General features: G+C 36.8%; 1 protein-coding gene across 3 annotated transcripts in view; it reads left to right on the top strand.

The window, feature by feature from the left end:
- Window positions 1-12,784, top strand: part of CDK14 (cyclin dependent kinase 14) — a 678,242-nt gene that overhangs the window by 326,225 nt on the left and 339,233 nt on the right. For all 3 annotated transcript variants that reach the window (XM_072651519.1, XM_072651521.1, XM_072651520.1), the window contains one exon: window positions 3,562-3,624. In XM_072651519.1, the coding sequence (XP_072507620.1) occupies window positions 3,562-3,624 (63 nt within the window). The remainder of the gene's footprint in view (window positions 1-3,561; window positions 3,625-12,784) is intronic.

Raw genomic sequence — 12,784 nt, 5'->3', positions numbered from 1 at the left:
CTTTATATTTATCTAGAGTACTCTTTGTACAACTCATGGGTGTCTTCCAGGTAGTTCAGTATCTTAGATGCCAAACACAAACTCTCTCTATGACACTTTGTCCAATGCTAGTCCCTGGTCCAGGCCCGAATGAAGCAGAGATGGATGAAAGAGGGCTTGGGGCTGGGTTATAGGATGAGGCAAAGATCTGAACTTGGTAAGAGGTAAGATTAAAGGAGATGGGGCAGCCAAGTTCAAACCCTAGGTATTGAATGGTAACATTTCAGATCAGAACTTAAGCTTTTGACCTTTGTCTAAAGCTTTTCCCTGACGATTGAGTTCATGATGGCCATTTAAGACTCCAAACTAGATGCTGTTTCTGAGTTCAGTAACAGGGTAGCTGGAATGGAAGGAATATCAGTTCAGAGATATTGGTTGTGTGGGTAGGGGAATCTCCAGGAGGTCCTTTCCCCCACCCTAGTGTGGTGACATGACCATTAAGCAGCAAATAAATCTACTCTGAAATGTGCACAGGGTCTGCATTTTCGGGAATTTGAGGGGTCAATCCCGAAGAAGTAAGGTAGGGGGAGGGAGAGGGAGACCTAACAGAAGAATGGATCGGGATGGAATAAAAATTCAGATGAAATAGAGATGAGGAACATTTCTGCTTTTGGCATTCCCAGTACTGACTTTCTATGACGGTATTTCTGTTGTCTTTTTGCATCCTTAAAAAAGGGAATATTTGATATGGGAGCAATGAAGACAGTAGTGTGGGGAAAGTGATGCCAGTGGAGAATATGTTCAGGCAACGGATGTTTGCTCCTTTGATTATTCTTTTTCCTGTCCTTAACCTACCCATGAATCCCAAGGACAGTTCCAGATTTTAGCAACAGTGAGCTTCTAGTGCAGGGGTGGGATACCTGCAGTGTGACCCTTTGACAGCCACATGTGGCCTCAGAGTTGGAAACACCAATAAAATGCACACAAGAACATGGATTAATCTCCATAGATATTCGTGGTAATACCTTCAGCATGTCCCTGCTTCTCTATAGCTATGGTTCTATTTTAATGAAAAAAAAATGTTGGATGATTTTGTTTTGATAGGAAAGATACCAAGTAGAACACAAGCAAACCCCACCCCCACCCCCACCCCACCCCCTGCCACATCAGTTTTATATCAGTTGTTAGCAAAACAGAGAGATGTGACCTCCACCTTTGGCATTGTGCCACTAGTCTTTATAATAGAATCGTACATCTAAAGGTGAATGGAACCTTACTGGTCACTTAGGTAAGCGCCCTCATTTTGCATATGAAGAAATTTAAGTTCATAAAATTAAATCCTTTTTAGTTGAGTTTCTTACTCTTAGTGCTTCTCAGTAGGTAGATATTCAAGGTAAGATATTAGTGGCTTTGGTGAAAAATCATATTCAATACCTACTGTGTGCCAGGAATAATGATATGGGTGCTAGATATACCAAGGAGAAAACACACGCACACATACACACACACACACACACACACACACACAACTCACTGAGTTTAACAATGTATCTACTTCCATCTTATTGGTAGTGAAGAAAAATTAGCTTTGTTTCACTTACCCCAAGAAATGGGTAGAAGTTACAGACACTTGGTTTTCACTGACAGGTAAGGAAAAAAAAATCCTTAAGGACTGGAGCTGTCCAAATGTTTAAGGATCTGCCTTGGGAGGTAGTAGAACCCTATTCTCTGGGCATCTTCAAGTGGAGGCTAGAGTTAGTAGTTTCTGCTTAGGTACAATCAGGACCTCTGAGTTACTGTCCAGCTCAGAGATCATGATTTTCTAAGTTTGACTGTCATTTGCCTTTTGCGATAAATACTGTTGCAATGCCAAATTTATACATTTGTTTCTTCTTCCATGAATTCTTTTTCAAAGTCAGAGGAAGCTGAGTTTCTTGAGTTTTGAAAAGTTTCTGCCGTGATAATGAAAGAACCCAGTCCTTTCCTTGCATTCAGTTTACAATCTTTTATGCTATTTCTAATTAGTTGAATAAGTGCTCATATGGCAGGTAACTGGCAAAATGGATAGCGCGCTAAACCAGAAGTCAAAAAGACTCGAGTTCAAATGTGAATTTAGACACATACTAGCTACATGACCCTGGGCAAACCTCTTAACCTCTTTCTGCTTCAGTTTCCTCATTTGTAAAATATGGATAACTCCTACCTCCTGGGCTTGTGAGGCTAACTTGAGATAATATTCGTAAAGGACTCTACAAATCTTAAAGTGGTAAACACTAGTTATTATTATGTGGGATGCTCATTCTAATGTTATGTTTCCTTCCATAAGATTATTTTTGGTGACAGCAACAAGAGTCCTGCCGGCAGAGACCTGCATGGACTGACCTCATACACAGATCTGTTCTATAGCAAACACTGTTATAACAAGATTCCTGAAAGTTTTAACCTATGTTCTAATTAAATTTTAGCAAGACAGAACATTTCTATAGTGCCTGCTCGGTGCTAGGCACTGTGCTAAGTGCTTTTTGTTTGTTTGTTTTTCTTGTACAAATATCTTATTTGATCTTCCCAATAATCCTGGAAAGTAGGTATTTTTATCACCATTTTGCAGTTGAGGAAACTGAAGCAAATCATGGCTAGGGGAATTTGACCAGTCACATGACTAGTTAGTATCTGAGACTGATTTTGACTCAGATCTTCCTGACTCCAGCTCCAGCACTTGATCCATTATATCACCAGCTGCATCTAATAAAAATCAGTATGACAGTGGTGAATAAAATGCCTTATCGTCATTTTATTTTTCAAAGTGTTCAGATAATTCTCATGATCATGTTCTCTGGCTTTCACTTAGCAGGACTTGACAAATTTGAATAGTGTCTTTGAATATCTTTTGTCACTTCAACCTATTTCATGAGATAAATGATAATGTTTCGAGAGAAAAAGTACATTGGAAGCTAAGTTGTGGCTAGTCTTCTTAACAGAAATGGCAGCCTCTAGTTATTATTTATCATTGAAATGGTTTCTCCAGTGTTTTGATCTTAAAGAAATAAACAACTGAGTTCTGATGAATCTGACACTTCTGCAATTAAGGAAATAATTATTTATGTTTATGGATTTCATAGTATTGAATATGATAAATTATAATTTTGATTTTGAAGCTAATTATGGTGATTTCATCTTGCGTAGAAGATAAAAGTATTCCTATCCTACCTGGGTAAAATACCAGACAGTGAAGTTGGAGACTGAGTGTTCATTATGCCTGTAAGTATGACATGGGGCTTTAAGTGAGCTGTCCATGTTGGTTGAAGAAGAAATCAGGCACATTAAAGAATTACTCACACCCATAATGTTTCCAACACATGGAAAGCTGAACAGAATTAAAGGCCTGAAGGTAAAGACATAGTACAGTGGTGGTGAAAGAAAGGGTGAAAGAAGGGGGGCCACAAATCAGGACTGAAAAGGGAACCACTCACTTTTTCTGTGCTTTTTACAGAACTAACAGACACTTTGAAGTTGAACACTATTGATTCTTTGTATTGGAGCCATAGGGATATTAATACGTTTTCCTTTGGATTTGTCTTCCAGCACACTGATTTATGTCAGTATATGGACAAACACCCCGGAGGGCTTCATCCAGACAATGTGAAGGTAGGTAAAGACATTTTTAAAGCCAAATATGAATGCTCTACTTTGAAGGAGATTATCACAACTTCACTGCCACCATTCTCTTCTTGTATAATGCAAGGGGGAAAAAAACCTGTGATCCTGCTGAATTCTGCTTGGCTAATATTTCTAACATGCTTGCATTGTGCATCCGAGTGTAAAAGTTAAAAACAGAGAAGGGGGAGGTTTATAGGGCGTCATTGGGAGTGAGAGAGGTCGCCTGCCTCTGTCAACTTTTGTGTAATTGCTAGTCTAAGAAAGTGTCTTGGGCCACTGGGAGGTTAAATGACTTGCCCCTTGGTATCTGTGAGAGGCAAGGCTTAAACCCAGGACATCATGACTCTAAAATCAGGTTCCTAATGACTATTTTTTTTTATAGAAGTCTCTTAAAAATTGTTGCATTCTGAAATTGATATTCTTTTCTTAGAATATTTATTTTTTCTTTATTTTAGAACATTAGAAATGATACTATTTAGAACATTTATTTTTTATTCCCCTTTTATTTTAGAACATTAAAATGTTTTTTCTTAGAGCATTTTTTATCTCTTTATTTGAGAACATTAAGGGTGATATCCTTTTCCTTAGAATATTTATTTTTGTTTACTTTATTTTATAACACTAGAAGTTATGATCTTTTCCTTAGAACATTAATTTTCTTATTTATTTGATTTTAAACATGAGAACTTATGACATTTTTCTTAGAACATTTATTTTTTATTTTATTTTAGAACATTAGAAAAATGTTCTTTTCCTTAGAATATTTTTATTTTAGAATATTTTATTTATTTTCATTGTTTTCAGCAATTTTCATTGTTATCTTTTACTTTCCCATCCTTTCCATTCCCCAAACACATTGCCTTCTCTCTCAAAGAAATGTCCCTTACAAGAAAGAGGAAGGGAAAAAAAGTTCATCCAAGCCGACCAACACCTCAGCCAAATCTACCGTATTTAATCCTGCTTCTTCATTTTGAAGATGGGGAAACTGAGGCCCAGATACACTAAGTGCCCCAAATTGCCAAGGTAGTCAGTTGCAGAACCCAGATCTTGCTCCTCCCAGCCCGTTGCTCTTCTTTCCACTCTCCAAAACCTTTGCTCTCAAATTATTTTAGCAAATGTCTTTGTAACTATTATGAGTGTGTGTGTTCTCTACCACAGCAGGACCAATCTTTTCCTTTTCTGAAGGAAAGGATTTTCCCCAATATACAGAAAGTTATCAAAGAGAAAACCATTTGTTAATGTAACCATTTTCAGCATCGGAACTGCAGAAGGAAAAAGCAGACGGCCATTATTACTGTGTTGGTTTCCATGGGAGGCTACCAACCTGATTACACACTGGCTTCTGCTCACTGTTTGTCTGCTTGGAGACAATGCAGTTCCCTCAGGTTTACTCTCAGGAACTGCATTGCAGGTGATATCATTTTCCAGGAGCCTGGCAGAGTGGCAGATGCCCCCTGGGTATTTCATTTTGATGTATGAGCTGGTGTTTTTTCCACACGGTGCTATTTGTTGTCACTTAAATCTATGAATATAAAATTAAGAAGATGAGAATAATATTTACTAAGCCAGCATGCTGCTTATGTTGACATTCTGGGTGTTCAGCAGAAGTTAAAAGTGGATCGAGATAGGCAACAATTTCCAGAAACCATAGGTTTATCTGTAAATTAGGGAAAGGACAAATGAGTGTTTTTTATTTTCTTTTGTTTTGGTTTCAAAAAAGTCTGTAATCCATTGGAGAGCTATGTGGTCTTCATAAATACGGTACAAACCAAATGTAAGTAACAGGCCTAAACATACGAACAAAACAAATACTTTGGGGTAAGCCGTTAGGGGAAATAGTAGTTGCTTTTCCTGCTGGCAGTACCCATCTTTTAGATACATGAGAGCTTTTAAAATTTCATTCTGAAGTAACCCCAGAGACTTTGTACTTTCCCCCTGCAAGCATCATTTCTTTAAAAGTAGGTAAATGGATGTGGAACCATCTTAATGGTTGAGAAAGCAGTTTCTTAACCTAAGATGGGCACCTCAGTTTCCTCATCTGGAAAATGGGTCCCTGTATCCAACAGTCCCTACAGACAAGGTCCAATGAAATAATATGTCAGAAGACCCTTGAAAAAATTTAAAGTGCTATGGATTATGCCAGGCAGCCTCTTATCTTTTTAATCACTGCTAGGGAGATGCTTGTTTAAACAGTGAAATAACACGATTTAATATTCGAATGACTGACTAAAGAGAGAAAAAAAGATAGATCTTTTACCTTCCCTTCTCTGAATAAGCAAGTCTTCTGTTGGATTTTAATTTCATTTGGGCTTCGGTTATCTGAAGGCCATTTACCCTAATGTACTGCAGAAAACCATCTGCTAAAGCTTTCTTTCCGAGCGTAGAATATTTGTGACCATTAGAATATGCTCTGAAAAAATAATGTCTGTGTTAAATCTCTGGGAATCATTTTCTTATTTTAATTGCTTAGGAAACTGTCTACCACATAAACTGTTTTCCGTAATGAACACTCACCCTTAACTAATGGTTTCATTTTTATTTTTTTAAAGTAATATCTGTTCTTGACAAATGGATAATTTCAACAGTTAATTACCAATCTGGAAATTAACAACCTGAGTCAAAAGCCCGAGGACATTGGCCTTGTTATAAATATTTATGTTTGTTAAGTGTAACAACTGATTTCTGCTACTGTGTCATTGGGTGCCTCAGGAATTGTTTAGTATTTACATACCTCTTTTGACTGTTTTGTTATTATTTTTATACTAGCCATTTGTTGTTAATGCTCTTAGGTCTGGAATACTACCTTTAAGTTAGCATGCATTGTTGTGCATTACCAGGAGAATCCTTTGCTTTTTGGGAGGTCTTAAATAAAATGAGTAATCTTTTTAGATATTTACTGAGTAGTAAATTGAAGAAAAATTCAAATCAGAAACCAAACCTTCCCCCCAACTAGATTAATTCAGTTTTCAGTTATTTCTTTAAAAAAATTAAACATATGATAATGAATAATGAAATTTCTTGCAAAAAAAGATTAATTGATACTGTCTCAACTTGATATCTGGAAATGCTAATGTGTGAAGTCTTTTAATGAGATGAGGATAAATCCATTTGCATCTTCATGAGATGTATTTCCAGTTGAATGTTATCATAATAATATTACTATAAATGTTTTCTAAAAGTGCAAAAGAAACCATTTCTATTATAGTAATGCCTCTAGTTCTCTAACATTTGGGGATGAAATGTTCTGGAATAACTGAAATTGGCCAGAGTATTTTTGAAATAGCCCCTCATGTTCCATGAGGTATTTGAAGTGCTATTGCAAGGAGACTAATTTTTTTTCCATTTCAATAGATATGCTAATTAGGAAGGTATGAAGTTTATTACGGTTGAAAAGTTGCTATTTTTCATTCATAGTCCAGAGAACAAGCAGGTGTATAGCAGACAGAATAATGTTATGCCAAATTAAGGTTGTCTTATACAGATGGCATTGAGAATTGATTTTTAAATGAGACTTTCCTGGTATTCAGATATTGAGCATGTCACCCATTTTCACTATATTCTCTGTTAGCGTTCTCATTTAGCTGGTAATGACTTACTACCATGCATCATGGTGAATATGGCAGTCTTTCCTTTCTCTGTATTTTGAAAAATATGATTATTTCCTAAGGTTGATAGAGAGTGTGCTTAAAAACTCCCTGCCAAAATGTTTAATGAATATTTATGTTTTATCTATTCATCTCCTATGAATTTTTCTTATAATAAAAAAATCCAACCATACCCTATGCAGGAAAAGACAAGAACAAATAATTTTAAAAGAAATATTGAATGATATCAGTCTGCTTCAAGGTGAACATTAGGAATCGAATCTCTGATTCCTGGTTGTTCTGGTGAAATCAGAGTACCCTAATGAAACAAAACAAAATAAAATAAAAAGTAGATCAGGTCCAGCTATTAAGATTGGATGATGCTATTGTCTGCAGAGCTGGACAGAACTGTTTGGCAAAGAGAAGGAATCAAAGCCTGTACATCCATTCTCCCTGACAGGTCTTCAGAAACACTTCAAAAAAACTAGCAAAAGAAGAAAATGGAGGAAATATTTCAATATATTTCTCAAGCAGGGAGAGAGGAGAGTTAGTTTGAGCACCATGCAGTAGGTACCCTGAGAACAATGGGAAAACCACAGCTTCATGCTTTCTTTTTAAAAAAAAAATTAAAATTTACAGTTAAAAAAAAATCTGACTTCATGCTTTGTTAGGTTGACTTCTGGGAAATAATGATTCCATATATAACCACTTGATTCATATAGTTTAAGATCACAAAATAGAAACCAAGGTAGCCTGCATTAGTAAAGGGTGAAGATCATAGCATCAGAATCTTAGAACTAATAAACATATTTTTGTGAATAAGAAATTGAGAAGTCATCAATGTGTCCAAGTAGGGTTTTTATAGATTCTCATAGGCTTGTAGGATCATAGCTTTAGAGGTGGGAGGGACCTTATTTTACACATGAAGAAATTGAGATCCTAGCATTTTTTGTGAGTGAGTCCACTTCCCAACTACAATCCCCAAGGGGGACCCATTGCTTGAACTTTACTTAAAGAGGATGGGGAGGAGGAGGGATAGTGCATTTGTTCTTCTCTTTCCTTCCTGTTCCTCTTCTTCTCTCCCTCTTTTCCTCTAGCATTTTTTAATGCTTACTAGATGAATGTACTAGATGATGATCTAGGGGTGCTGGGGATATAAAGAGAAAAGCTAAGACATCTCCCAGGGAGCCTATCGTTTTTTTAATGTTTATTTATTTTTAGTTTTCAACATTCATTTCCACAAAATTTTGAATTCCAAATTTTCTCCCCATCTCTCCCCTCCCCCAACCCCATAACACCTTGCATTCCTATTACCCCTTCCCTCAATATGTCCTCCCTTCTATCACACCCCTTCTTTCCCTTATCCACATCTTCTCTCTTTTCTTGTAGGGCAAGATACATTTCTATACCCCATTACCTGTATTTCTTATTTCCCAGTTATATGCAAAAACAATTCTCAACATTTGTTCCTAAAACTTTGAGTTCCAGCTTCTCTCCCTTCCTCCCTCTGCACGCATTCCCACCGAGAGGACAAGTAATTCAATAGAGGCTATATATGTGTGGTTTTGAAAAAGACTTCCATAATAGTCATGTTGTGTAGGACTAACTGTATTTTCCTCTATCCTATCCTGCCCCCCATTTCTTCTGTTCTCTCCTTTGACCTTGTCCTTCCCCAAAAGTGTTTACTTCTAATTACTCCCTCCTCCCCTTTGCCCTCCCTTCTGTCATCTCCCTCACCCCACTTGTCTCCTTTTCCCCTACTTTTCTGTAGTGTAAGATAGATTTCATACCAAATTGAGTGAGCGTGTTATTCCCTCCTTAAGCAAAATGTGAAGAGAGAAAGCTTCATTTTTTGCTCTTTCTCCTCTTCCCTCTTCTCCTCCATTGAAAAAGCTTTTTCTTGCCTCATTTATGAGAGGTAATTTTCACCATTCCATTTCTCCCTTTCTCCTCCCAATTTATTCTTCTCTCACCCCTTAATTTTATTTTTTTAGATAGCATCCCTTCTTATTCAACTCACTCTGTGCTCTCTGTCTATATATGTGTATGTATATATGTGTGTGTATGTAATCCCTCCAACTACCCAAATATTGAGAAAAGTCTCAAGAGCTACAAATATTATCTTTCCGTGGAGGAATGTAAACAGTTCACTCCCCCCCCCCTGCCTCAGGGCCTATCTTCCATTGAAAAAATTATCAGGAATCTTATGGACCAATGTGACCCACTAGTTTTTAAATGCAAAATTCTATTGATAGTAAACTTTACCCTGCATGCAGCATATAAATGTGGGCTCACTATGTTAGACTGTGACTGTACTTTCAGTCTACCTTACCTATTCTCAAACACATCACAATCCATCTGAATTTAGCACTTCTTAATTCTGATAATAGAGCTTTTAAAAGACCCTGCTTTCCTGTCGTTTTTCCTTAAATATACACTGAGAACAAGCAATTTCATTGAAAGATAGCAGCAGATTTCCTGAAGAAAAAAATGATCAGAGAAATTCTGCTGACCCAGTTCATTAATTTGTGCTTGTTCTGACCTATTCTTTGCTTGTAGAAATACTGCAAGTCTAGGTATTGATGGTGCTGTTTTCTTGAATTAACCTGCAATGAGGAAATTTAGGATCATGGGATTTAACACTTAAAGGAATTCTAGGGACCATTTGGACCAACTACTTTTTTTCATTGCAAAGAAGTGGCTATCCAGACAACTCACATAACTAGTGCAAGGTGGTACTGGTCATTTATAGCAAAGAGAGGTGTCAGGCCCTTTGATGTTATGGCCTTAAATCCAGAGCACTGTACTGTTTCCTTTCACAAAATTTAGACATTAAAAAAAACAACAACAAACTCTGAACAGTTGTTCAGGTATATCTCCTAGAGAGTTAGGTTGGACAGTTTTAAAATTAAGACATGAGTTGAGTACCTAGAGTGGGGTTTCATAATCCCTCCCACTCTTATTTTTTTGGTCTCATGGACCTCTTTGGAAGGGTAGTGAAGGTCATTGACCCTTTTTCAGAATTATTTTGTCAAAGTGTTGGAAATCTATTGAATTATGAAAGCAGAATATAAGAGAATATAGGTAAATTAACATGTGGTTTTCTCAGTCAATATGCAACCTGTAGAAGTCTTTATGTACTGTATGATGGCCTGGTTTCTTTCTGAGTTTGACACCTCTGATATAGCTAGTTTCATTTGACTATAAATTGAACAGTAGGTGTTGACCCACATTGGTAAAGAAGGACTTTTCTTGTCAAGGAGTTCCTTATGTTAATGAAACCACAAGTCTGGGCCCTATTCTCCTATACCTTATAATTCACTGGTTTGAAACTGGGAAATATGTCCTGAGTGACTCATTGGCAAGTGAGGCAGAGGAAAGAATACTGTGTTTGAGACAGACAATGGTGTACATCCTGGCTCTTAATACCTGTGTGATCTTGGACAACTTACTCCCTCAGAGTCTGTTTTCTAATTTGGAAAATGGAAATATTCATAGCTTGTTCTAAATCAATGATCCTGTTTTCCTATGTAGGCCTGTCTGACTCAAGGTGCCCTAAATTTTATTTCTGGTACAATCATATCTAATAACCTTTTTAGGGATAAACCTCTATTAAATCTCATATCAGATTGTAAGTTTCTTGAGAACAGAGTCTGTATCTTTCTGTTTCTAATATCTAGCATAGTACTTTGCTCATGTGAAAATTTTGTATTTTTGCTTTATATTAAAAAATGAATTTAGTGAATGAGCTATGTTGTGACTTTTGGAATTCAATCAACCCCATTGTCTAAATCTAGTCTGCTGTGTGTTCTAAAATATTTTTAAATCCTTGTGTCTTTTTTTTTTTTTTGCTAGTACCTTCTAAATTATCTATCTTTCTCAGAAATTGATATTTACAAATTATTCAATTACTTCTGCAGATTTTAAGTGATGAATCACATAGGCACAATTTCTGGTCAGGAACACATATCAAATCTGGCAAATTATGAGTTGCTTATAGAATTGTGGAAAGTTGTTTGGAAGAGATCTCAAGGTTCATCTTGTCCAGCCTTTGCTGAAAAAGGAAGCATGGATATAATTCTGTATTCCTTACAAATGATCATTCAGCTTTAACCTGAAGTGCAGGCCATCTGATTACATCCTGGCTGTCTGTGTGTTCACCCTCTGTTGCTGAAGACGATCACGCCATCAGAGAAATAATGACATGACTTGCACTTGACTTTGTTTTGAGTGAGGGAGAGCTGTGCAGGTCACCAGCCTCACTTCTCCTCCAGAACCATCTGAATCCAATGACCAGATATTCTTCAGGATGACTGGAGATGACCCAGGATGAGGCAATTGGGGTTAAGTGACTTGCCCAAGGTCACACAGCTAGTGAGTGTCAAGTATCTGAGGTGAGATTTCCTTTATCCTAGCCAAAGTCTCTGTTTCTGCAACATCTGTGCATCAGTTCTAGTTTTGCTCTAGCAAAATCTTATTCCTTTTCCACATAACAGTCTTTGAAGTCCTTGGAGACAGTTATTATTTCTCTCTTGACTTACCATTAACATCCTGTTACCATAAACATTTCTTTTCCCAACCTACGTTTGACTGACTTCTTTGAACATATTCCTGATATGGTCTGACCAGGGCAGCATGCACTGGGACTCTTCCAGATTTACTACTCCTCTCTTTCATCCCAAAGATTACATGAGGGTGATTCCAGATGTACTGTCACAGTGTTGACTCATATAATGCCTTGGATTCCCCAAAACTCCAGCATCTTTTTTCCCCACAAACAGACTGTACTTGTGCAAATGAATTTTAAAATAAAAAAAAAATCCAAGTTTAGTACTTTTCATTTCCACAGAACATTTTGATTTCATCATTATTGCTACTAAATTCCAGGCACTGTTATACGTCATGGGAACATAAAGACCAAAATTGCAAGTCATTTCATTGCCAATTGATCAGTGAACATTGATTTGGTGCCTGCTCTGACTAGTCGCTGTGCTGATCCTTGGGAATACAAAAACGAAAATGAGAGTATGCCATCTTGGCATGTATGTGTATTCACCCTGCGATGAAAACGTGAACATAGATTAGTGAATACATTTTATCATGGGAGTTTTGGCTTATGGTTTCAGCATGTCAACATCTTTTTGGGGCATAATTTTGCTCCCCCTTTTAGCTTCATATTATTTAAAAATTTGACAGCTGTGCTGTCTGTACCTCTATTTAAAAAAATTATGAAAAGTGTTCAGTAAAACATTCATTAGGGCACTCTACTCTACTAATACCCTCTCTTCATTTTGATTTGAATTAATTAATCACTCTTCTTTGGCTTCAGAAATTCAAAATCTACTGAATTTTGAGTTCTGTGTTGAGCAGCTTGAAAGGGACTGCTGAAAAGAAGTTATTTTAGAGAAATTAGAAAGCAGTATTTCTGGGTCAGATTTAATGGAATTAAATTTTTTTAGCCAGAAGTTAATGTCATAGTTTTTAAGCTCTTTAGGAAGCTTCTTCATCAAGAAGATGATCTCTTCTCTTTCCTTGGAGATGAAGTCCATTCAAGGGACATTTGG

The sequence above is a fragment of the Notamacropus eugenii genome, chromosome 3 (genome assembly GCF_028372415.1).
Source record: "Notamacropus eugenii isolate mMacEug1 chromosome 3, mMacEug1.pri_v2, whole genome shotgun sequence".
NCBI lineage: Eukaryota > Metazoa > Chordata > Mammalia > Diprotodontia > Macropodidae > Notamacropus > Notamacropus eugenii.
Note: the sequence above shows the minus strand (reverse complement) of the source record. Positions and strands in the feature narration are given on the sequence as shown.